The sequence below is a fragment of the Hyla sarda genome, chromosome 5 (genome assembly GCF_029499605.1).
Source record: "Hyla sarda isolate aHylSar1 chromosome 5, aHylSar1.hap1, whole genome shotgun sequence".
NCBI lineage: Eukaryota > Metazoa > Chordata > Amphibia > Anura > Hylidae > Hyla > Hyla sarda.
The window spans coordinates 277531292-277557052 of NC_079193.1; the positions used below are offsets into that span (position 1 = coordinate 277531292).

The 25761-nt window shown below is 43.0% G+C and overlaps 1 protein-coding gene across 1 annotated transcript in view; it reads right to left on the bottom strand.

Annotated features, from left to right (window-relative positions):
• Positions 1–19032: 19032 nt before the first annotated feature.
• LOC130274027 (desmocollin-3-like) overlaps positions 19033–25761 on the bottom strand; it is a 29826-nt gene continuing 23097 nt past the window's right edge. Inside the window, exons 15-16 of the mRNA XM_056521774.1 lie at positions 24230–24505; positions 19033–23135 (exon numbers count right to left, since the gene is read on the bottom strand). Coding sequence (XP_056377749.1) covers positions 22935–23135; positions 24230–24505 — 477 coding nt within the window. The 3' untranslated portion in view covers positions 19033–22934. The remainder of the gene's footprint in view (positions 23136–24229; positions 24506–25761) is intronic.

The following is a 25761-nucleotide window of genomic DNA, read 5'->3' on the forward strand; positions in this document are numbered from 1 at the left end:
GATGAATGGCACAGCCTGGAGTTGCCAGCAGCATGAGTAGGCACTAGGCCTTCACAATCCCTAAGATTAAAAGATGAATTAAGAAATTTAAACCAAAGATTTTGGATAGCGTGTGCTACCTATGAGAAAATTTGAAATTCCCAGACCCAGGCCCAACAGCGGCATCAGTAACCCATATATTGCCTGAATGACACAGCCTGGAGTTGGCTGATGCATGAGTACACACCAGGGCTTCACAATCCCCCCCAAAAAAACACCACAATTTTAGAAATTTTTGAAAAAGATTTTGGATAGCGGGTGCTACCTATGAGAAAATTTGAAATTACAAGACCCAGGCCCCACAGCGGCATCAGTAACCCTTATATTGCCTGAATGACACAGCCTGGAGTTGGCTGATGCACGAGTACACACCAGGGCTTCACAATCCCCCCCAAAAAAACACCACAATTTTAGAAATTTTTTAAAAAGATTTGGATAGCGGGTGCTACCCATGAGAAAATGTGAAATTACCAGACCCAGGCCCCACAGCGGCATCAGTAACCCATATATTGCCTGAATGACACAGCCTGGAGTTGGCTGATGCATGAGTACACACTAGGGCTTCACAATCCCTCCAAAAAAACACAACAATTGTAGAAATGTATGAAGAAAACTTTTGGATAGCGGGTGCTACTTATGAGAAAATTTGAAATTCCCAGACCCAGGCCCAGCAGCGCCATTAGTAAATCATATATTGCCTGAATGACACAGGCTGGAGTTGGCTGATGCATGAGTACGCACCAAAGCTTCACAATCCCTAATAGAAAAAGACAAACATTTTTTAAGAAAAATGTTAACGAAAATTTAGGACAGCGAGTGCTCTCTATATATAATCAGAATGACGCAGCCTGGAGTTGGCTGCAGCATGAGGAGACCATTGAAATGTGTGATTTTTTTATTTGAAATTTAAATCAAAATTTGTGTCCCGGACCCCGCCGTGTGGGTACAAAGGACCTAATCTCACAAGCACCCACAGGGCTCATGGGGCCGTAAGATGTAGTCGCAATGTCTCCATAGCCCTGACCGGCCATTTTTGGTTTTTGTACCTTTGTTTAAGAACAAGCGCATATCCAAGAGTCCAGAAGACTCTATAATGCAGGACGGTGGACCACCAAAAGACATTCTTCTATAAAATAATTTTTTATGAAATAAAGAAGCTGAGTTCATCCCTCTCTGTATTTTATGGGAAAATTTTTATTAAAAAATCAAACGCAACAAGCGTTCAATAGTGTACTGGTTATTATTCTGGAAAATTCAAGTTTATTACAGTGATAATTGTCAGAAAATTTGAAAAAACACTACCCAAGAGTGTTTAATAACCCCATACATTGCACCATAAATGTTGAAATTTAAATTAAGCATGTATATATGCATTTCAAAAATCCTAAAATTAAAGGCCCAAGCCCAGAAGCATCATGAAGTCAAGTAGTTCCTGAAAGACACAGGAGCAGTCAGAAGTAGGCATCAGCAGTACCCAAGAGGCTTTAATAACGCCTTACATTGCACGATCAATCGCGAGATCGAGCAATAACAGGTGTGTTATGCCCTCAGATGTATGGGGCTGCACACTCGCTACACTGAATGGACCAGCATGTGTCTATCTTTCACCGACAGGTGCGGGTAACCCGCTGAACCCTGTTCGCGATAGGGATCAGGGATTGCAATTATTTGCCAGGAAAGAAGAATCACAACTAAGTGCGGGTCATAAGCTCGGGTTCATTAAGTCCCTGCCCTTTGTACACACCGCATGTCTCTACTACCGATTGGATGGTTTAGTGAGGTCCTCGGATCGTCCCCGGTGGGGTAGGAGAAAGCCCTAGCAGAGCGCCGAGAATTTAAAGATCAATGTTGAAATTTGCATTCAGCATGTATTAGCTACTGCTAAACTTCCAAAAATTTAAAGCCCATGGCCAGAAGTGTCAGTGAGGCAAGTAGTTCCTGAACAACACATGGATGAGTCAGGAGCAGGCATTCACAGTACCCAAGAGGGTTTCATAACCCCTTACATTTAAAGATCAATGTTGAAATTTGAATTAAGCATGTATTTAGCTACTGCTAAACATCCATAAATTGAAGGCCCAAGGCCTGAGGCATCAGGGAGGCAAGTAGTTCCTGAAAGACACAGGATGAGCCAGGAGCAGGCATTCGCAGTACCAAAGAGGGTTTCATAACCCTAATTAATAACCCAAGAGGGTTTCATAACCAACCAAAATTGGGAAATGATGGTGTAGCAGCATGGTCAATCTACTCTGAGGCATCTGGCATTGGTGGCTGGAAATCCTTACTAATCCGTCCCCGATTCATCTTGACAAACGTCAGTCTCTCCACATTTTTAGTGGACAGACGAGTTTGCCTTGGAGATAGTATGGCCCCGGCCGCACTAAACACCCGCTCTGATGGCACACTACTGTCCGGGCAGGACAGCTTTTCCAGGGCAAACTCTGCTAGTTGCGGCCATAAATCAAGTTTGGCTGCCCAGAAGTCCAGCGGATCTTCAATGGTTGTTGGCATGGTCATGTCAAGGTATGCCACCACCTGCTGGTTCTTGTCCTGCTCCATGTCTACCTGCTACTGATGAGTTGCTTCACTATGCGGGTGAAGAAAGCTACTTATCAGCGACTGTAGACTCAGGCTGCTACTGATTGAGCTGGTACTGCTCCTGCTACCCCTTCCCTCTCCAGCAGCCATGGCAGTGGAAGGTGAGCGCAGAGGGCCCCCCCGAGTCAGACCTGCGAGTGGATGGACCATGTGTCCGATAGGCATCGGCCAACTGACTACGTAGAATCTCTCTGTAGTAGGTCAGTTTGTCCTCCCTCTCAGTGGGTGTAAAAAAGGCCCCCATTCTGGGACGGTAGCGAGGGTCTAATAAGGTGGAGATCCAGAAGTCATCCCGCTGATGATTTTTGACAATTCGGGGGTCACTACGCAAGCAACTGAGCATGCATCGTGCCATTTGCGCCAGTGACTCGGAGGGACTACCTGCCTCCATCTCCACTGCATACTGCCACGGTGTGTCTGGGTCCTCTGTCTCGCATTCCTCATAACCCTCCAGCTCCTCTGGCTGCTCTTGCTCCTCCTCTCCTGTGCGATGACTAGAAACACCGGCCATCTTATCCAACCTAAACTGTGCTCTGCCCCTCATCATCCTCCTCCTCCAGTTCAGCCCCCACAGGGCTCATGTAGCCCTAGAGATGTAGGCGCAACGTCTCCATTGCTGTGACCAGCCATGGTTTCAATCATTTGTTGTAGGAAATGTAGGAGTGGAATTACGTTGTTCATGGCTTAATCCAGGCGATTTACAAATAGTGTGGCTTCCTCAAAGGGCCTCAACAAACGCCAGGTGTCACGTATGAGCTGCCACTGGTTCACATTGAAGTTACACAGGGGAGTACTCCTATCTGCTTGGATCATCAATAAATTGGTGATCGCTTTTCTTTGTTCATATAGTCTGTCCAACATATGGAGGGTGGAATTCCAACGTGTGGCAACGTCCCAAATAAGACTATGTTGTGGGATACCGTTCTCACGCTGCAGCTCAAGGAAGTGTGTGCTTGGCGGTGTACGAGTGGCTGAAGTGCATGCACAGTTTCCTTGCCATTTTCAGGATGTTTTGCAAATGGGGTGAAGACTTGAGGAAGTGCTTGACAACCAGATTCAACACGTGTGCCATGCAGGGCGCATGTTTCACACTTCCTTGTCCCAGCGCGGACACGATATTCTTCCCGTTGTCGGTCACCATGGTTCCCATTTCCAGATTTCGTGGAGTAAGCCATACACGGATTTCTTTATGAATGCTTTAGCAGTTCCTCCCCTAAGTGACTCCGTTCACCAAGGCAAACCATGTGAAGAACAGCTTGACACTGCCGTGCCCTACACACATGGTACGATGAAGGGCCACCGAGATTTGGACGTACTGTGGAGGCCGAGGACACGGTTGACCATGAGGAGGCGGCGTTGCACACTGTAACAGGACAAACTGCCTGAGAACGAGAGCATGGAGGAGGAAGCGGTGTGACCTGTCCAAGTTGCTGTTGTGACTGTGCAGGAACCACATTTACCCAGTGCGCCGTAAAAGACAAGTATTGTCCCTGCCCGTAGTTACAGCTCCACACGTTGGCGCTGCCGTGCACTTTTGAACACACCGACAGGCTCAAGGACTGGCCCACCTTCTCTTGTACAAACTTATGCAGGGCTGGTACTGCCTTCTTCGCAAAGAAATGACGGCATGGGACTCTCCACCTCGGCTTGGCACAAGCCATCAATTCTCTAAAAGGTGCAGAGTCCACCACTTCAAAAGGGAGGGACTGCAACACCAGCAACTTGGACAGGAGCACATTCAACTTCTGTGCCGTTGGATGAGTGGGCGCATACTGTTGTCTCTTGGAGATGGCTTCGCCGATGGATTGTTGGCGGAATGGCTGACTGAAAGCGGGAGAAGTAGGAGCGACAGAAGGAGGGTTTGACACACAGCTCCCTTCGGCTGAGGTGGTGGAGCCTTGGCTGGATGAAGGAGGGAGCGGATGGCCACTGGGTGATGCAGCAGGCTGGACCACTACATCGGAGCCACGGTTTTCCCAGGCCGCTTTATGGTGGCGAAGCATGTGTTGACGCAAGGCCGTGGTGCCGACATTGGGACCCTGGCCACGCTTCACCTTCTGCCGACAGATCTTGCATGCGGCTACGTGAACCTCTCCGGATGCCTGATGAAAAACTGCCACACCGCCGAGTAGCTGATTTTCCCACCCGCAGTCCGCACTAATTGACTGCTACTGACGCCATCTCCAGGAACCCCTGTTCCACTACCTCACGAAGCAGGTGGTCTTTCCCGGGCACGTTTGGCTCCTGAATTTCCACTCCTGCCACCACGCTGACTGCCAACCGTGCTACCGCCTTGCTCTCTCAATGGCAACCTGCAACTCTCTTCTACCAATGAAGCCCCTTCTGCACCCAGCTCCCAATTGCGATCGGCTTCATGATCATCAACAGGTGTGTGCACGCCACTGATGTCCTCCTCAGGTTCCCCAACAGTGTCTGCTTCAGGACCTTGAACCCTTGCAACACCGCCCCCACGTCACTCTCCGGATCACTACTTGGCCGCCTAGCGGAGCAAGCGGCGCATGTCTCCTCCCCTTCTTGGCTGGCCAGTAGCTGCTGACTGTCCTCTATTAGATCGTCCTCAGTAAATAGTGGAGCTGAACCCACAGCATAAGATACTTCTTTAGGAGAGGGAACAGCATAGGACAAAGGCAATGGGAGGACAGGGACTGCTCCCGGGCCATGCCAACTGAGGGTTGTGTCTGAGGAACCCACCGACTGTTGACTGGGGGTGTCAGATGTCACTTGTGATGATGTGGATGAGCGTGTTAACCAATCGACAACGGCAGATGGGTTGCTGGTCGAGACACGACCGCTGGCTGAAAACGGGAGTTCAGGCCTCTCACTGTGATTCCTGCTGCCACTCGCCCCAAGTCTGCTGCCAACTCTGCCTGAAGTATTTAGGCCTCTGCCACTCCTCTGTGCACGTCCTGGCACTTCTCTGCCTGACATACTTAGTGCGTTTATGATGGTATTACAATACGCTACACTACTCTTTAAACAGTATTTGTCTAGAACAGCACCAGGTGATTTCTTATGGCTGTCCTTTCACAGTATGTAGGCCCTTTACAGATTAACAGGTACAAGATGGTACACTACTTGGATGTACGTATGCAGTATGCACTGATGAGGGCAGTAATATGCGGAACTATACACAGGAAAAACTCTGTATTTTTGTAAAACACCAGCCGGTGAATACTATTGTTTGGACTTTGAAAGTATGGAGCACCTTGACAGATTAACAGGTACTAAATGGTACAATACTTGGATGTACCAATGCGGTATGCACTGATGAGGGCAATAATATGCGCAACTATACGCAGAAAAAATAAGTATTTTTTAAGAACACCAGCAGGTGATTACTTTTGCCAGGAATCAGGACTTTCCTTGTACCTAGACTTGTTACAGATACAGAATAGTAGACTGCTTTGATGTAGGCATGTATTATGCACGTATGAGGGCAGACAAATGCACTACAGTACGCTGAAAAAGAACGTATTTGTGAACAGCAGCAGGTCCCAACAGTGCAGCACCACAATAAAAAAAAGTACAGGGATTAAACCCTAAATTGCACTCTGTCACACAATTCTGAGCAGCAGATGATTTTTGGAGCAAAAAAAATACTGAATTGCGCTGAAAAATTAGGTGGTAAGATGGTTGATAAAGTTCAGGCAGCTTGTTGATCTGTATGAGGCAGCTAACAGCTATCTGCCCCTCTCTGCTGCAATGCTCAATAACGTGAATAGGAGGTTTAGCTATCAATGATCCTTCTCAGTGTGAACAGCAAAGCACTCTGCACTCCTGTCTTTTCCCAATGCTGATGTGACTAGCAGTTGCAGTGTAACGCTGTGATATAAGCTAGTCAGACACACGCAGTCCCGTTCTCTCTATCTCTGATTGCATAGACGAAATGAAGAGAGGAAAGATGGCTGCCGATTTTATAGGGGCTTTGACATCACAGGGGTCAATGAATGCTGATAGGCTGCATCTCACATGTGATTCAGGGTCATCCCACCTACCTTCATTCCCGCCACTGTTTCCCGCCCTCCCATAATCCCCTGCCCCATGTACTCACACGGGGATCCGCCATTTTAGGTCTCCAATAGCCTGGAACGCTGTAAAAGGAAGTTTAATGAAGCGATTTGCGCGATCGAATCGTGGCGACATTCGCATTCGTTGCAAATCGAATTTTTCATGAAATTTGTAATGAATTCGGGTTCGTCAACTTCGATTCGCTCATCTCTAGTGTTCACCTATCTTTTTTTATTTTATTTTTTATTTATTTTATAAAGCATTTTATACAAAACATATGTGATTATGTGATCTCATAAGTAACAAAGAAAGAGAAAACAAGATCAAAATCAAATCTAAGACAATAAATACAAAAGACACAAAATACAAAGTAAGACAAAAAAAAGAATGAATCGATCAATCCCCCAAGACCCCTCCCAAACACCTCCCATCCCCCCCTGGTGCACTGGAGAAGAAAAAAAAAAGGGGAAAAACCCAAACGGTCTACCACTGTTCCCATAACCTTTTGCATTCTAGCATTTGTTTTGTTGAGCACTGAGCTTTCGAATATTCATTTTTTTTTTATTTTATTCACTAAATTCAGCCATTCCTTAATACCTGGGACTAGGTCAGAAAGCCATACCCTTAGGATCAACAATTTAGTGCAAAACAAAACTTTATTAACTAAATGCATATATTTGTTCCCTAAAACAGGTTCCCCCAATATTACCAATCTGCCTGTTAAATCAAGTTGTATTCCAAAATTCCTCCGATTAATACAATTCCCAACTGCTATCCAGTATTCGGAAATCTTCCGACAGCTCCATATTACATGTATGAAATCCGCCTCATTCAATGCACATCTCGGACAAACAGAGCCAATATATGACCCCATCTTGGCCAGCTGGTTCGGAGACAAATAAGTATTATACAGTATCCGTAATTGAGTGAGGCAAAAATTATTATTAATTGAAATATCAGGAATGTTCTTCTAAATATTTCGCCATTGCGGCTCTGAAATTTCCCCCAAGCACTTTGCCCACGTTGATCTATATTTGAAATCAATTTTCTTTCTACCTTCCTTCACCAATAAACCATACTTTGTGACCATTATTTTCTTCCCTTGCTCATTTTTCTTAATTAAATCTAATACCCCGTGGTTCTGAATCAATAATTTATTTTTATCTTCCACACTACGAAATGCGTGATTAAGTAGGAGAAACCTAAAATATTGGTTCCTATTTAGTGCATATTTATCAACTAATTTGTTAAATGTTATCATCTTATCTCCCACCATTAATTGTGATACATATTAAAAGGGGTATTCCAGGCAAAACCTTTTTTTATATATATCAACTGGCTCCGGAAAGTTAAACAGATTTGTAAATTACTTCTATAAAAAAATTCTTAATCCTTCCAACAGTTATTAGCTTCTGAAGTTTTCTGTCTAACTGCTCAATGATGATGTCACGTCCCGGGAGCTGTGCATGATGGGAGAATATCCCCATAGGAACTGCACAGCTCCCGGGACGTGACATCATCATTGAGCAGTTAGACAGAAAACTTCAGAAGCTAATAACTGTTGGAAGGATTAAGAATTTTTTTTATAGAAGTAATTTACAAATCTGTTTAACTTTCCGGAGCCAGTTGATATATATAAAAAAAGGTTTTGCCTGGAATACCCCTTTAAATATGTATCACGGGACGTGACATCATCAGAGAGCAGTTAGACAGAAAACAACAACTCAAATTCAGAAGCTAATAACTATTCGAAGGATTAAGATTTTTTAATAGAAGTAATTTACAAATCTGTTTAACTTTCCGGAGCCAGTTGATATATAAAAAAAAGTTTTGGCCTGGAATACCCCTTTAACTCCAAGGTTAATCCACAATCTGGCATCCTCCATTTTTAGGAATTCTACCAAATTTCGATTATATCATAAAGGTGTAAACACTGTGCTCCCCTTCATCCCTAAAAGTTTTTTTTTATTAAATTCCACCCTTTCAATAACATCTTCCCATATGAAAAGGAAATATCTATGTTTTGCCTCCAAGCTTTCCATTACCCCAAATCCATCCCATCCCTTAATCAGCCTAGTATGTTGTAACCTAAAACTATTATCCTTACTCAAAATAATTTTAACTATTCGGGCCAAGTAATAGAATTTAAAATTCCGGGCAGCGCAACCTCCCTCCCCTAACTTAGCACATAGAACTTCATACTTGAGCCTCTGTCTTTTCCTCCCCCAGATATAACGATTTAACTTCCTGTGGAATTGATCAAACCAAAACTCCGGGATGCAAACTGGAGCCGCATTCAGCAGAAAAAGGACTTGGGGCAACAGTATAATTTTAATCAAAGCTACTCTGTCGGCCATAGAGAGGGGGAGCTTCCCCCATATCTGCATCTTCTTCTCCCTTTTCTTAACTAGAGGATTCAGATTTACTTCCATAAATCTGTAGGGGTTAGTAGTTATCTTATCTCCCAGGTACTCCAATTCTTGATCATCTTTCACTATTCTAAGTGGGACGTCCCCTTCTTCCAAACAGAACCCGACAGGCATAATATATGACTTCGACCTGTTAATCTCAAACCCTGCATATTTCCCAAAAACTTGAGAAGACCCCTAGTATTTCTGGCAGAGCCGCTACCGGGTCCTGAATGAAAAGAAGTAGATCGTCCGCATACAAAGAAAGTTTATTTATATTTATTTATATTTATGTTGTTTATTATTCATCTGACATCCCTGTACAGTAGATCATTTCCTAATCATATCAGCCAGGGGCTCTATATATAGTGCAAAAAGGAGGGACGAGAGGGGGCATCCCTGTCGTGTCCCCTTACCCAATACAAAACCTCTAGACAGGAATTTACCCCATATTATTCTTGCAGTAGGGTGCACATAGAGGAGCTTAATCCAATGAATGAAGCTCTCCCCTATCCCGACTGCTCTCAAAGCTGCCCACAGAAAGCTCCACTCCACCCTGTCGAACGCCTTGGTGGCATCCAAAGACGGGATGGAGCGGAGCCTACCCTTTCCTCTCTGAATATTACCATACGTCCTCTGGATATTAGTAAATAAACTTATCTGTGAAATAAACCCAGTTTGATCCTCACTAATCAGTTTCCCAACAACACGACTAAGTCTATTGGCCATGACCTTAGCCAGGATCTTCGCATCTGCATTCAATAAGGATATTGGTCTGTAAGGCTCTACTTATAGAGGATCTTTATTTTTCTTTGGAATCAGCAAAATATGAGCTTCTAACATAGATTTGGGGAGAGACCCCCCCTTACAGGATTCATTATGAATGTCTAAGATTATAGGGGCCAATACATTCACACATTTTTTATAAATGCCAAATGGCAACCCATCCGGCCCCGGGGCTGATTTCACTGGGGAAGAAAGTATGACCTCTCTCACTTCCCTCAATGTGATATGAGAGTCTAATTCCCGGCCCTCCTGCAACGTTAACCTAGGTAGGTTCAACCCTTGCCAAAAATCTTTGCATTCAGACTCTCCCTTTTGGGTTTCTGAGGTATATAGTTTACTGAAAAATTCCTCAAATACCTCAGCTACCTTCTCGGGCTCATTCACCATTTCCCCATTATCAACAACTATAGATCCACTTATCTGACTGGAGCTTTGAGAATTAACCAAAACGGGCCAGCATAGCATTAGGTTTCCCACCCTCACAGAAGTGCTTTTGGCCAGCAAAAAATACCTTGTTATGCGCTTTCTCCCTTTGCCACATGGCCAAATCCCTTTGGGTCTCTTTTAATTTACTCAAATTTAAAATTGAGTTTGAAACAGAGAATTCATTTTCCGCTTCCCTTACTAAATTTACTAACTCCTCCTCCCTTTTAATAAAGAACTTCTTCTTCTTATTGATCTCCCCAAATAGGAGTCCCCTAAAGAAGGCCTTAAACGCATCCCAGACTATCCTAATGTCTGCTGATTTCCTATTAATTTGCCAAAAGGCCTTAATTTCTTCCTCCAAAAATTCATCTTTCCCGATGACTGTCAGCCAATGGGAATTAATTCTAAGGGGCATTATTGGTATCACACCTTTTTCAGTCTCCAAAAACAACACCATTGGTGTGTGATCCGAGATAGAGCACGGATGACAGATTATTTTCTGGAATCTGACTCTAATCTGTGTATTTCTTAAAAATAAATCAATACGCGAGGCAGCTTGAAAAGAGGTGCTATAGCATGTGTATTTAGTATATCCTCCATATAGAGCCCTCCAAAAGTCTAGCCGTCACCTATCCTTAAAATGTGTCCTGGATCACAATAAAGACAGTGGGGGGAAAAAAATTCTTCTAATTAACTGGTTCCAGAAAGTTAAACAGATTTGTAAATTATATATCCAAATTGAGAGATGCAAGAAAATGGAGCACTCACCAGGTCTTTAACAGAGAAAACTTCTTTATTTCATCCAGACATAGTTGGCGTTCTCGTGGAGTGTGGGAGAGCGGACAGGAACAAGGGGGGTGGGGGAGTGGGATGGGCAACGGTCCGTATCACGCATACAGCGCTTCGTCAGGCCCCTGAGGTGATACGGACCGTTGCCCATCCCAGTCCCCCACCCCCTTGTTCCTGTCCGCTTCTCTTGCACTACACGAGAACGCCAACTATGTCTGGATGAAGTAAATAAGTTTTCTCTGTTAAAGACCTGGTGAGTGCTCCATTTTCTTGCATCTCTCAATTTCGATATATGTCTTACCTTTGATGTGAGCACCGGAACGGTCTGTCAGCTGCAGGAGTTATATGTTTGGTCCCTCATTATAGTCACAGTGCCGGGTAACCTCTGTATTGAATTTGTTAGATTTGTAAATTACTTCTATAAAAAAAAAAAATTAAAAATCTTAAGCCTTCCAGTACTTATCAGCTGCTGTATACTACTGAGGAAGTGAAGTTGTTATTTTCTTTCTGACCAGAGTGCTCTCTCTGCTGACACCTCTGTCCATGTTAGGAACTGTCCAGAGCAGTAGAGGTTTGCTATGGGGATTTGCTCCTACTCTGGACAGTTCCTGACATGGACAGAGGTGTCAGCAGAGAGCACTGTGGTCAGACTGAAAATAACTACTCAACTTGCTTTAAGATTTTTAAATAGAAGTAATTTACAAATCTGTTTAACTTTCTGGCACAAGTTGATTTGAAAGAAAAAAAAAAAAGTTTTCTACCAGAGTACCCCTTTAAGCTTTTCATATATAGCCTATAGAGATGATGGATGCATGAAACTACTGCCTAGCACTGATGCCCATCTCCTGTAGGTTGTAATGGCATCCATTTAAGGCTATGTTTACACAGAAGAATTTCCTCAGTGAATTTCCTCTATTTTCATAATTACATAGTATGGTTAAAAAAAAAAAAAAACATACATCCATCAAGTTCAAGCAAGGAGCAAAAACATGGCACACAAGTAATTTCAAGCAGACTTTCTATATGGGAATTCTGCTTTGAATTAACCTCTTAAGGATGTAGGGCGTATGCATACGCCCTGCATCCCGAGTCCTTAAAGGAGTAGTCCAGTGGTGATTCAGTGGTGAGCAACTTATCCCCTATCCTAAGGATAGGGGATAAGTTGCAGATCGCGGGGGGTCCGACCCCTGGGGCCCCCCGCGATCTCCTGTACGGAGCCCCGACAGCCCGCTGGAAGGGGGCGTGTCGACCTCCGCACGAGGCGGCGGCCGACACGCCCCCTCAATACAACTCTATGGCAGAGCCGAAGCGCTGCCTTCGGCAATCTCCGGCTCTGCCATAGAGATGTATTGAGGGGGCGTGTCGGCCGCCGCCTCGTGCGGGGGTCGACACCCGCTATCTCGGCGGAGAGCCGGGGCCCCGTACAGAGAGATCGCAGGGGGCCCCAGCGGTCGGACCCCCCGCGATCTCAAACTTATCCCCTATCCTTAGGATAGGTGATACGTTTTTCACCACTGGACTACCCCTTTAACTCCTTAAGGACCAGGCTAATTTTCACTGTAGGACCAGAGCGTTTTTTGCACATCTGACCACTGTCACTTTAAGAATTAACATCTCTAAAACACTTTTACAGAATATTCTGATTCTGAGATTGTTTTTTGGTGGTAAATTTTCGTCGTTACTTGCATCCTTTTTTGGTGAAAAATCCCAAAATTTCAAGAAAATTTTGAAAATGTTGCATTTTTTTTTTACTTTGAAGCTCTCTACTTGTAAGGAAAATTGATATTCCAAATAAATTTTATTTTTATTCACAAATACAATACGTCTATTTTATGTTGGCATCATAAAATGGACATATTTTTTCTTTTTGAAAAAACTTGAGGGCTTCAAAGTAGAGCAGCAATTTTCAAAAATGTCATGAAAATTGCAAAATCTGAAGGGACAGATGTTACAGAACTACAACTCCCAGCATTCCTGGGCAGTCTAGGCATGCTGAGAGTTGTAGTTTGGCAACATCTGGAGGGCTACAGTTTGGGCACCACTGTAACACTGGTTCCCAAACTGTGACCCTCCAGATGTTGCAAAACTACAACTCCCAGCATGCCCAGACAGCCTTTGGCTGTCTGGACATGCTGGAAGTTGCAGTTTGGCCTTCCTAGTGGTTGCCACAGTAAAGATCACATTACTTTCGCTTTCATACCCCCCCCCCACCCCCACATCGCCTCCCTACCTGAGCCAGGATCCAGCAGTCTGCAGCGACGATCAGCTGTTCCCAGGCATCTTCTCCTGCGGGTACCGACCTCCATCTTCTCCCCATGTTCCCCGCGACATCCAGGGATGGACAGAACGGGGGGGTTGCCATGGCAACCCGCTGTCCTGCTCTGCCATTGATCAGAATCAGTTCTGACCAATGGCAGGGGATAGGAGGAGATCGCAGCGCTCACTCCTACCCTGCAAGATGATCTGGGCTGTCAGATCATCATTATTTTCCAAGCTGATCGGGCCACCAGAGACCCGATCAGCCCGGAATAGCAGAAAATCGCATGTCTGAATTGACATGCGATTTTCTGCGATCGCCGGCATGGGGGGTCTCAGGACCCCCCTCGGCATTTGCCTCGGACGCCTGCTGAATGATTTCAGTAGGCGTCCGGTTTCGCAACCCGCACGTTGCACGGTGGGATGCGAAATTCCCACGGACGTATGAGTACGTGCCTGGTCCTTAAGACCCAGGGCGCAGGGACGTACTCATACGTGCCTGGTCTTTAAGGGGTTAAGGACGTGGGGCGTATGCATACGCCCATGGGAATTCCTGTCCCCGCCGCTAGCCGGTTGGGCACCGGACCGGGATGACTGCTGATATCTATCAGCAGGCATCCCGTGCATATGCCCAGGGGGGGTCCTGAGACCCCCCATGCCGTCTGGAAATCGACGGTAAATTCAGACCGACGATTTTTGGCGGAACCGGGTCATACCGGTGTCCAGTGACCCGGAAAATCAGGGGGGATCGGGGTTTGTCCAAGACGACCAATAGCAGATCGGGGGGGTTAAAGTTCGGTTCCCCCGTCCTGCCCACCGACGGTACTCCGGGCAGAACGGGGGGAACTGTAGCGTGACCGATGGCGGCGGCGACGGTGGAGGTCCCTTACCTGATCGGCGGCGGTGGGCAGCGATGACGTGCGGCTCCCTCGTGGCTCCCTGGTGAAGACTATGGAAGCCGGTGAGTAGTTGCCTAGTAACATCTGGGGGGGGGGGGGTCTAAACTTTGGAGACCACATACAGTGCTCTCTAAACTGTAACTGTAATTGTAACCCAGATATTGCAAAACTACAACTCCCAGCATGCCCAGACAGCCGTTTGGGCATGCTGGGATTTATAGTTTTGCAAGATTTAGAGGGCTGCAGTTTGGAGATGACTTTGCAATGATCTATAAACTGCAGTCCTCCAGATCTTGCAAAACTAGAACTCCCAGCATGCCCACACAGCAGTTTGCTGTCTGGGCATGCTGTGATTTGTAGTTTTGCAACATCTGGAGGGGCACAGTTTGGAGATCACGCTGCAGTGGTCTCTGAACTGTGGCCCTGCAGATGTTGCAAAAGTGCAAATCTCAGCATGCCCAAACAGCAAACAGCTGTCTTGCCATGCTAGGAGTTGTAGTTGCGCACCTCGAACTGTTGCATAACTACATCTCCCAGCATGCACTTCGGTGATCAGTAAATTCTGGGAGTTGTAGTTTTGCAACAGCTGGAGGCACCCTGGTTGGAAAATACTGAGTTAGGTAACAGAACCTAACTGAAGGTTTTCCAACCAGTGTGCCTCCAGCTGTTGCAAAAGTACAACTCCCAGCATGCACGTTCTCTCAGTACATGCTGGGAGTTGTAGTTTTGCCCCCCATGTGAACGTACAGAGTACATTCACATAGGTAGGTTTACAGTAAGTTTCCTGCTTCAAGTTTGCGCTGGGCTGCCGCAGCGCAAACTCCTAGCAGTAAACTCACTGTAAACCTGCGCCAGTGTGAATGTACCCTAAAAACACTACACTACACTAACACAAAATAAAGGGTAAAACACTAAATATACACCCCCTTACACCGTCTCCCCCCCTCCCCCCAATAAAAATAAAAAACATTGTACGCCTGTGTTTCCAAAACTGAGCCTCCAGCTGTTGCAAAACAACAATTCCAAGCATTTCCGGACAGCCACTGACTGTCCAGGCATGCTGGGAGTTTAGCAACAGCTGGAGGCATCCTGTTTGGGAATCACTGGCATAGAATACCCCTATGTAATCCCTAATTTAGTCCTCAAATGCGCATGGCGCTCTCTCACTTCGGAAACAGTTTAGGTCCACATATGGGGTATTACCGTACTCGGGAAAAATTGCACTACAAATTTTACCCCTTATGAAAAGGAAAAGTTGGGGTCTACATCAGCCGGTTAGTGGCCAATACTTTTTATTTTCACAAGAGGTAAAAGGAAAAAAAAAAGACCCCCAAAATTTGTAACAATTTCTCCTGAGTACGGAAATACCCCATATGTGGTCGTAAAATGCTCTGCGGGGGCACAACAAGGCTCAGGAGTGAGAGCGCACTATGTACATTTGAGGCATAAATTGGTGATTTGCACAGGGGTGGCTGATTTTACAGCGGTTCTGACATAAACGCAAAAAAATAAATACCCACATGTGTCCCCATTTTGGAAACTACACCCCTCACGGAATGTAATAAGGGGTGCAGTGAGCATTTACCCCCCAAAAGTATTTACACCCCACTGGAATTTGACAGATTTTTGGAACAGTGGTCTGTGAAAATGAAAAATGTAATTTTCCATTTGCACAGCCAACTGTTCCAACGATCTGTCAAATGCCAGTGGGGTGTAAATACTCACTGCACCCCTTATTAAATTTCGTGAGGGGTGTAGTTTCCAAAATGGGGTCACATGTGGGGGGGGGTCCACTGTTCTGGCACCCCAAGGGGCTTTGTAAATGCACAAGGCCCCCGACTTCTATTCCAACCAAACTCTCTCTCCATAATCTCAATGGCGCTCCTTCTCTTCTGAGCATTGTAATTCAACAGCAGAGCACTTGACGTCCACACATGGGGTATTTCCATACTCAGAAGAAATGGGGTTAAAAATTTTGGGGGGCATTTTCTCCTATTACCCCTTGTAGAAATGTAGAATCTTGTGGAAAACCAGCATTTTAGTGAAAATGTTTTTTTTTATTTACACGTCCAACTTTAACAAAAAGTCGTCAAACACCTGTGGGGTGTTAAGGCTCACTGTACCCCTTGTTATGTTCCCTGAGGGGTGTAGTTTCCAAAATAGTATGCCATGTGGGGGTTTTCTTGCGGTTCTGGCACCATAGGGGCTTCCTAAATGTGGCATGCCCCACAAAAAACATTTCAGAAAAACTCACTCTCCAAAATCCCATTGTCGCTCCCTTCCCTTCTGAGCCCTCTACTGCACCCGCTGAACACTTGACATACACTTATGAGGTATTTCCTTACTCGAGAGAAATTGGGTTAAAAATTTTAGGAAGATTTTCTCCTTTCACCCCTTGTAAAAATTCAAAAACTGGGTCTACAAGAACATGCGAGTGTAAAAAATTAAGATTTTGAATTTTCTCCTTCACTTTGCTGCTATTCCTGTGAAACACCTAAAGGGTTAACACACCTACTGAATGTCATTTTGAATACTTTGAGGGTTTTTATAATGGGGTCATTTGTGGGGTATTTCTAATATGAAGGCCCTCAAATCCACTTCAAAACTGAACTGGTCCCTGAAAATTTTGTGAAAAATTGGAAAATTGTTGCTATACTTTGAAGCCCTCTGATGTCTTCCAAAAGTAAAAACATGTCAACTTTATGATGCAAACATAAAGTAGACATATTGTACATGTGAATCAATATATAATTTGGGATGTCCATTTTCCTTATAAGCAGAGAGTTTCAAAGTAAAAAAAAAAAAAACGCAGTTTTCTAATTTTTCATCAAATTTGGGAATTTTTCACCAAGAAATCATGCAAGTATCGACTAAATTTTACCACTAACATAAAGTAGAATATGTCACGAAAAAACAATCTTGGAATCAGAATGAAAAGTAAAAGCATCCGAGTTATTAATGCATAAAGTGACAGTGGTCAGATTTGCCAAAAAAAGGCCTGCGTCCTTAAGGTGAAAATGAGCTGCGTCCTTAAAGGACAACTGTAGTGGTCAAAAATCCCTGCCCAAATGTTCCCCAAACAAAAGTTATACAATTCAGTCAATTAGTCCTATTTACCTATATGCAGCCGTTTCTGAGATATTAGAGTTGCCAGCATAGCCCAGTAGTCCTGCGTCCGTCCCCTATTCATTACATTGCAGCCGCCATCTTGGGGACGGAGATCTCTTCCTCCCAGCAGTGTTTGTGCTCCCCCTAGCCTCTGTCAGCTCCTCCCTCTTATGCATATGCATGAGCGGGTGCTTTGTGAGGCAGCCATAGGCTCATCCTCAGAAACGCCCCTATCTATAAGATTGAAGCAGGGGGAGAATAAGGACGTCCACAGCTCCTCCCCCCCTCCCCTGCTCTGTCTACATAGGACCTCACTTATCACAGGGAGGATTCAAGTTTTCATGGGGGAAACACAGAGCAAACCACAGAGCAGGGAGGGGGGAGGGGAGGACGTGTATGTGGAGGAGACATATTACACTGCAGGGGCTGGTGGTGTATAGACTACAGGGAATAAATATCATACTGATTCTGTGTGTGAGGGGGGGGGGGGGGGGACTACTGAATGACACATGCTGGGAGTTGTAGTCCCTGTTATGTGTGTGTATGCCAGTGTTTCCCAACCAGGGAATGCTGGGAGTAGTAGTTTTGCAACATCTGGAGGCACCCTGGTTGGGAAACACTGGTGTATGAACTACAACTCCCAGGAGACTACAGAGATACAATAGAGGTGTTGGTGAACTACAACTCCCAGGAGACTCCTGATACAATAGAGGTGTTGGTGAACTACAACTCCCAGGAGACTACAGAGATACAATAGAGGTGTTGGTGAACTACAACTCCCAGGAGACTCCTGATACAGTAGAGGTGTTGGTGAACTACAACTCCCAGGAGTCTCCTGATACAGTAGAGGTGTTGGTGAACTACAACTCCCAGGAGTCTCCTTATACAGTAGAGGTGTTGGTGGACTACAACTCCTTTATACACTCAAACAGCAGAAAGCTGACACGGCATGCTTGGATGTATAGTCTTACAACAGCTGGAGTCACCTCTGCAACTCCAAGCATGCACATACAGCAGAAAGCTGACAGGGCATGCTGGGATTTGTAGTCTTGCAACAGCTGGAGGCACCACTGGAATTCCCAGCATGCCCGAACAGCATATAAAATAACTGGGCATGCTTGGAGTTGTAGTTGTGAAAAAGATGGAGGGACCAATATCAGGACAGTTTTATAGACAAACAATTATGTTTTTTTTTTTTTAAACCGTGAGCACGGAGGCAGCTGCTTCATCACTGGACAGGAGCCAGCATGGGGAGGGGAAGATGAGCAGAAGGGGAGGGTGTATGCATAGGGAAGGGAGATGTGGGCGTTACAATATAATAATTTGCTCGGGGGGATAGAACAGGGGGAGGGCAGTAGATTACAGGAAGTAAGCACAAGGCATGATGGGAGATGTAGTTTTTCTTTCACTTGTCCTCAGTAATTCATGTGCTGATAACGGGAGAACGACTGGGCCAATTTTGATGGGGGAGACATCGTTGGAAAGGTCTTTCAAAGACCTATTAAATGAGGTGAAAAAAAAGTTTTTTTGCCCAGCACTGCAGATGTCCTTTAAGTGGTTAAAGCCTCGCTATTTTCTGCTTCAAGAATAAAATACTCCTTGTCAGGACCTTCCCTTGTCCCTAAAGTGTGAGGAGCAGCAGTAGAGCATGTTGGCATATTTTAAAAGATGAGGACAACAAAAGACAATTCTATCATTCAGCTTTTATTTAAAAATACTGCACAACTGCATGGCATGTTAACACTTTTTCATATGTTTAATAAGGACATATCATCTTCAAACACTATTCCTTAAGGGCACAAGATAACATTATTGAATAAAAGGGTAAAGTGGCTCATAGTTTGACAATAATATTTCTTTCACTCACTGCATAATTCCTTTTTTTTGGTTTGGTTTTGGCGACTATTTCTGCCAAAGTAATGGTGCGGTTGCCACTTTTAAATAACTTAATATATTATTAATTGATAGCGTCTCAAACATTTCTAAGAGTTCAAACCAATATGGCTGCTGCAGCTCAATAGAAAAATCAAAACACACACAAATATAATTCCCACTATGGCTACCGATGCATGGATAATATAGCCTTTATTTTGCTTTGGGTTTAAATCCTCTTTATATTGTTCATATACAATTGATTAAAACTTTTAGACATACAGTATCCTGCACATATTTGATGTGCAGGATTTGAAGCTGCAGATATGAAACAGTGTTCAGTCATTTTGTTTACAATGCACTCTGCAGCTTCAAATCCTGCACATCAAATATGTACAGAATAGTGTATAAAAAATTTTAAAAAAGCAAGACTTTTGGCCTAGCAATGGAGAAATTCAGGTGACAGAGTGGGAATTGCTGCATGACTTTTGCTAACGTTTGCCAACTGCGTAGGTCTCAACAGTCTGAACTGCTGGTTGGTGTTGGGAAGCAGTTGTGAAACCTGGAATTAATCTGGTAACTTCCACAATCTTAAAAACAAATAGTACATGAGAGTTTAAAACGAAAAAACATTTAAAATATTTTTTCTAAATTAACACAGGCCTCTTTAAAAATTTAAAGAAGCAATCTGATTGGTTGTTATGGGCAACTGCACCGCTCTTCTACACAGGTTTTGATAAATCTCCCCCAAACTGTATACATATATAACAATGTATTTTGTGCATTAAAGGGAGATATCCAGTGATAAAAAAAATAAAAAATATCCCCTATCCTTTAGGAGAGAGTTTAAGTTTCAGATCGCGGTGGTCCGACCGCTGGGGCCCCCCACGATCTCCTGTACAGGGCCCCGGCAGAGGGAAGCGGGCGTGTTGACCACCGCATGAAGCGGCATCTGACACGCCCCCTCACTACAACTCTCTGGCAGAGCTGGAGCGCTGCCTTGGGCAATCTCCGGCTCTGATATAGCGATGTATTGAGGGGGCGTGTCAGTCGCCGCTTCGTGCGGTGGTCCACACCCAGTATCTGGCCAGCGAGCTGGGGCCCCGTACAGGAGATCGCGGGGGGCCCCAGCGACCGGACCCCCCGCAATCTTAGGGGATAGTTTTTCAGCATTGGACTACCCCTTTAACTCCTCACTATTTTTATAGGTTAATGAAATTATTATTGTTTACATCCAGGCTAAAAACCTGTACAAACCTAATCCTGCTCACAGTATGTCAGCAATCCTCTGATGTTAAAGAGGAGAAAAAAAAAAAAAACACGGACACGTCACATGCCAAATTTTACTTTCACTGACACATTGGAGCATGAGAGGAGAAAGATCTGTCTTGTTGCTGATGTATTTAGCAAGAATAAATTTGATATTAATCTACCATCTAGCTGTGATAAGGAGATGGCCTATAATTGTTAACTTTTACCTTAACACCCCCCTGCTGGTCTCTGCTGATCTCTACATCCTGGTCCCATCCCAACACACACAGCCCATGTAGGGTTGCCACAGTGAATCGCTTTAGTTAGAAATTGGTTGAGCAGGAATTTCCAACCATTTCCTGGCTGGAAAAGGGTTGAATCAGATCAGGAGGGACTCAGTATGCATCAAAACAGCAGCAGTGGGAGATTGGCGAGGGGAGTATTTTTTTTTTTTATCCCAGTCTTTCACCTTTGTAAAAAAAATTCCTTCCTGCCAGACAATGCCTTTAAAAGGGTAATCTACCATCAGTTTTGGCAAAATGAAACCGCAGGCATGGCTGAACAGAGGAAGTAAATGTGCAATAAACGCTAGCTTTAGTATCTTAATGTACTTTGTCATTTGACTTTTTTATTCAATACACTAATTAGCTCTTTGGTGCCTGCCTGCCTGCCCTGACCCCTCCCATCTCCTGCTCAGCCAGGCATGGCTAAAGAAGGACATGGGAGGGGTTTGAGTGGGCACAGCTGTGCTCCTAAAGATAGTCACACCCCCAGTGCACTAAACAGCTCATTTGCACACTAAATAAAACCGGTTTCCCAGATAGTCAGGCAACACATAAATATACTAAAGCTTGCAGTCATTACACAATAGTGTTCTCCATTTAGCAATACCAGCAGTTTAATTTCACAAAAACAGGCGATAGACTCCCCTTAAGCTTTATTTACATGCATTCTGGAAACCCCTTAAGTATTAAACAGTCTAGAGCAAACTCATACACATTATGCAGTATTTTCTTACACGGCAATCTATGAATAGAAATAGGTATTAAAAAGCATAGTCTTACAAAAATATTTTTAACACTGTACATTTTTTGTTTTGTAAGCGATCATTGTAAATTTGGTTTGGTTTGCCTCTACAAAAGTAGACTTTGCAAGCAAAAAAAAAAACAAAAAACACTACCATACACATTCTGTTTTACCAGATACAACGTGTACACAAGGAGATTACACATAACTTTGACTATTATTCTGAATTCCACAGACATTGTACACAGTATTTAAGAGATACAAACACAAAACTATTTAAATAATACCAGTGCAATTTACATTGGAGGGAACAAAAAATAATAAAAATTTAAAAAAAAAATTTAAAAATAAAAACATAATAGGTCAATGACATTTATGACATTTAAGACTTAAACTCACTATAAATTTTTAGCGTCACACAATTTCATATGTGACCACTATGCACGAGACTACTTCAACTAAAAAGGCATAGCTTTTGGGGGTTAAGGCTGCAGCCACACTAGGGACCTGGGGGAGCCTCTACCCTATATAAGGGGACCGCCAGTATAAATTAAGTGTGATCATTAGAAGGACTGTTACAGATTTTGTATTGTGGCACATAAGCTTCAAGTTATGCCTGACTAAAACCTGTTAATAGCTAATGTCCCATTAATGGATGTATTTTGGGTTGTGTTTCTTTTTCTTACAGACACAATAGAATACTAGCTCTGCTATACAAAAATATAAATATAACAAAAAAGGAAGTTTGTACTAAAGTGTAGAACATTTCAAACATATTAGTTCAATAGCAATTTATTATTATTTCAGATTTTTTAGAAGGTAGTTTTATAGGGAGTTTACCAAATTAATAAAAAAATAAAAATAAAAATTAATAAGGTGCAGTGTCTTTAAATTCCATAAGTGTTTGGGGAGATAGAAAACCCCATTCCTCTGTGCTAAAAGCATAAGCAGACATTGTCAGTTTAAAGCTACACTAAAGAAAACAAAGAATATCTAATGTTGTGATTAATTGGATTTTGCATCAGATTAATCCAATAATTAATGTGTTTGACAGGCATCAAAAAAAGAAGAAAAAAAAATATACATACAAAATATACAAAAACACATACTGCATCACCCACCTCAAGTATGGACATATCTAAACCCTTAAACGAAAACACAAAGTGGTCAATAATCAATTTTGCATTCAAAACATCTTTCCTGTTCTAATTTTTTTAAACAAGGGCAATGGGTGAAGCCGATACAAAATGTTATATTAACAGTATTTTAGATAAATTGATGTAATAAACCAGGTTACAACAGAAACAGGGTTCCCTTCTATAAGACTGAATTGGACAAATTGTTTGGAAAACAATTGTTAGAAGTGGCTTTAGTGGTAAAAGGTTTTAAGGATTTAGATAAAAGGTAAAAAGGAAAAATAATTCCTAATAATGGACAAAATGTTCACTCATTTCTTTGCACAGACTTCTGCTAATGTCCTGAATTTAGGCTCTAAATGATTTAAAAAGTCCATTCTGTCTTCTTCTCCTCGAAGTTCACTGCAGCAGCCCACAGATCCAGCCATTGAACCTTTTCCCTCATAGTTGTATGGCACTACATAATCCTCGCCATGTTGATGTTCTTCATCCTGTCCGCACATGTATAATTTCTGCCAATGGAGATTAATGACATTTTTAATACAATTACACATATATGCTATAACAAAAAGGCAGCTACATTGATAAAAATAAAATTATAGGGTAAAATTTAACAGATAGCTTTCCCTAAACATCAGTGTTTTACGCCAACTATGGAGTTTTAGAAACGGACAGGGAATTTATGCAAAGCCAGAATTCTTTTCCAGAAAGAGAGGGGGTGTTTTCCCCTCATCAGTACACAGCAAGGCATTCTGGCTTAGTTGGCGAGAGGTCTGTAGATGTAGGTCAAAGAGAAGATTTCTGCTTGAGGGGAAAACCATAAAAGTGCGCGGAGAGGACAGACACCAGCACATACCTGAAAAAGTGGCATGATTGAGGTGCTTCGTATAGCCTTTCTTTGCAGAATTACCAATGTAGTACTAATGGTCTATGAATTTCCACACAGCATTATGGTGTTCTCCTCAAGGAGATTATAAATACATAATATAATCAGATACATAATATGATCAGATGATCCTCAATATTATGTCCACAGTTTATTGACAAGATTCTAATTTTATATTGAAACTGGTTCTGTAATGGGCTGAGCATGGAGCTTGTATGGGGGGGGGGGTGCACAGAGGCATGCAAGTGCCTAGTAGGAAACCACAGATTTTCCTTGTGCCCCACCCCATCGTTATGTCATGACCCAAACCCTCAATGCAAGTCTATAGGAGGAGGCGTGGCGACAGTCACGCCCACTCCCATAGATTTGTATTGAGGGGGTGGGGTGTGACGTCCCGATACTCTGGCCCCTGTATCGCCCATCATCAGGCACGGAGCGAAGATCGTTCAGTGCAGCAGATGACACCGGGTGCTGCAAGAGAGATCGCGGGGGTTCCCTCTGCGATCAGTCATCCTATCCCCTATCCTTTGGATGGGGGATAAGATGTCTAGGGCCGGAGTACCCCCTTTAAGATGGGATGGGATTGGATTGCAGCTCAGTGTGCAGATAGGCTGATAGATTAACTATAATGTTATCTGGCATCGTACATTACCACAATGTACGATACATAGAGGCTTCAGAAAACAATAGAAATACACCTGCACATAAATAGATACTTACATCTCCAAGATGAGTGTTCACAAAACTATGCCAATCACCATAAGTGTGTCTGCCAGCATCCATCATGTGATGCCCTTCTCTGTAAGAAAGGAGTGTTTGTCGACCACCAACGGCTGAGTCAGAATGCAGATTAGTTGATTTTATATTTTGTGTCATGTGTCCCATATGTTGTCCCATATGTGCACCATGTTGTCCACTGTCATGTGAACCAGGTGGTGGGGCATGTCCTGCAGTATCAGGATTCACCATGATCACGGGGACTTTGAAATTTCCTTCCTGTAAGACAAAAATATAATCATTTTTAAAGGAAAACTATAGTTTGTAGTTTAACAATTCAGAAGCAAAATCAAAATGAAAAGCTTTTCTGGGACTACAGCTTTTGGCTCCCAACAGCTTTCTTATTAACATTCATGAAATAAAAAAAATGCCACTGGCACTTCTGAAACGTTTAGCAACTTATCAGAGCCATAATGGTCTATAGCAGGGTCACATGTACATAGTTCGCACATTGCATAAATCCAATAAATAGAATAGAACGAGGCTGCACTCACCACATCTTATTTTAAGTGCTTTATTCAGTACAACTACGAGTACAATCAGCGGGTGCACGTGATGATGCGTGGGTAGCACAAAACATGTTGTTGCTCTTCACGTGCACCGGCTGAATGTACTACTATTTGGACTAAATAAAGCACTTTAAATAAGATTTGGTGAGCGCAGCCTCGTTCTATTCTATTTATTGGATTTTTCTTGTTAAGCTGAGTCTGGTAGTTCTTTCCATCTATGCGCTATACTGCTAGGTCATATGATAACCTTGGTATGTGTTCTATTTGACTAAAGTTATTGTTGATCTACTCTACAAGGCTTCCGGAAACATGACACAATAAATAGAAAAGGTCTAACCTGGATATCACAGAAAGGAAACAAGAATTGTCCCATTGATAAATTATTGAGACACAAAAATTGCAGCAACTTTCCTGTCCCATTTCAGAGATTATATATATATATATATATATATATATATATATATATATATATATATATATATATATATATATATATATATATATATATATATATATATATATATATATATTTTTTTTTTTTTTTTTTATTTATATTTATTTACTTTTAGGTCCCAAGTGAACAGGGTTTTAACCATCCATAATTCCTGGATGTCGAAAAATATGGTATCCTTATGAGTTGTCCGTAAAAAATGTTTAACAGTGTTTTATGTTTTTCTTTTGTCATAAAATATATATATATATATATATATATATATATATATATAATAATAATAAATAATAATAATAATAAAATAAAAAAAGTTGGCCACCCGGGTCCTAGGATCCCCATTAAAACCATTAAAAAAATAAATAAAAATAAAAAATATAAAAGGAGGCTGCGCTTCTTGTTTCTGATCGTAAGGGGAAAAACACATATTCTAGGTTGCACATAGCATTTTTCATTTCTGACTATTCAAGAGCAGCCCTAACCCTAATATGAGCACATACAATTGAACTAAATTAATA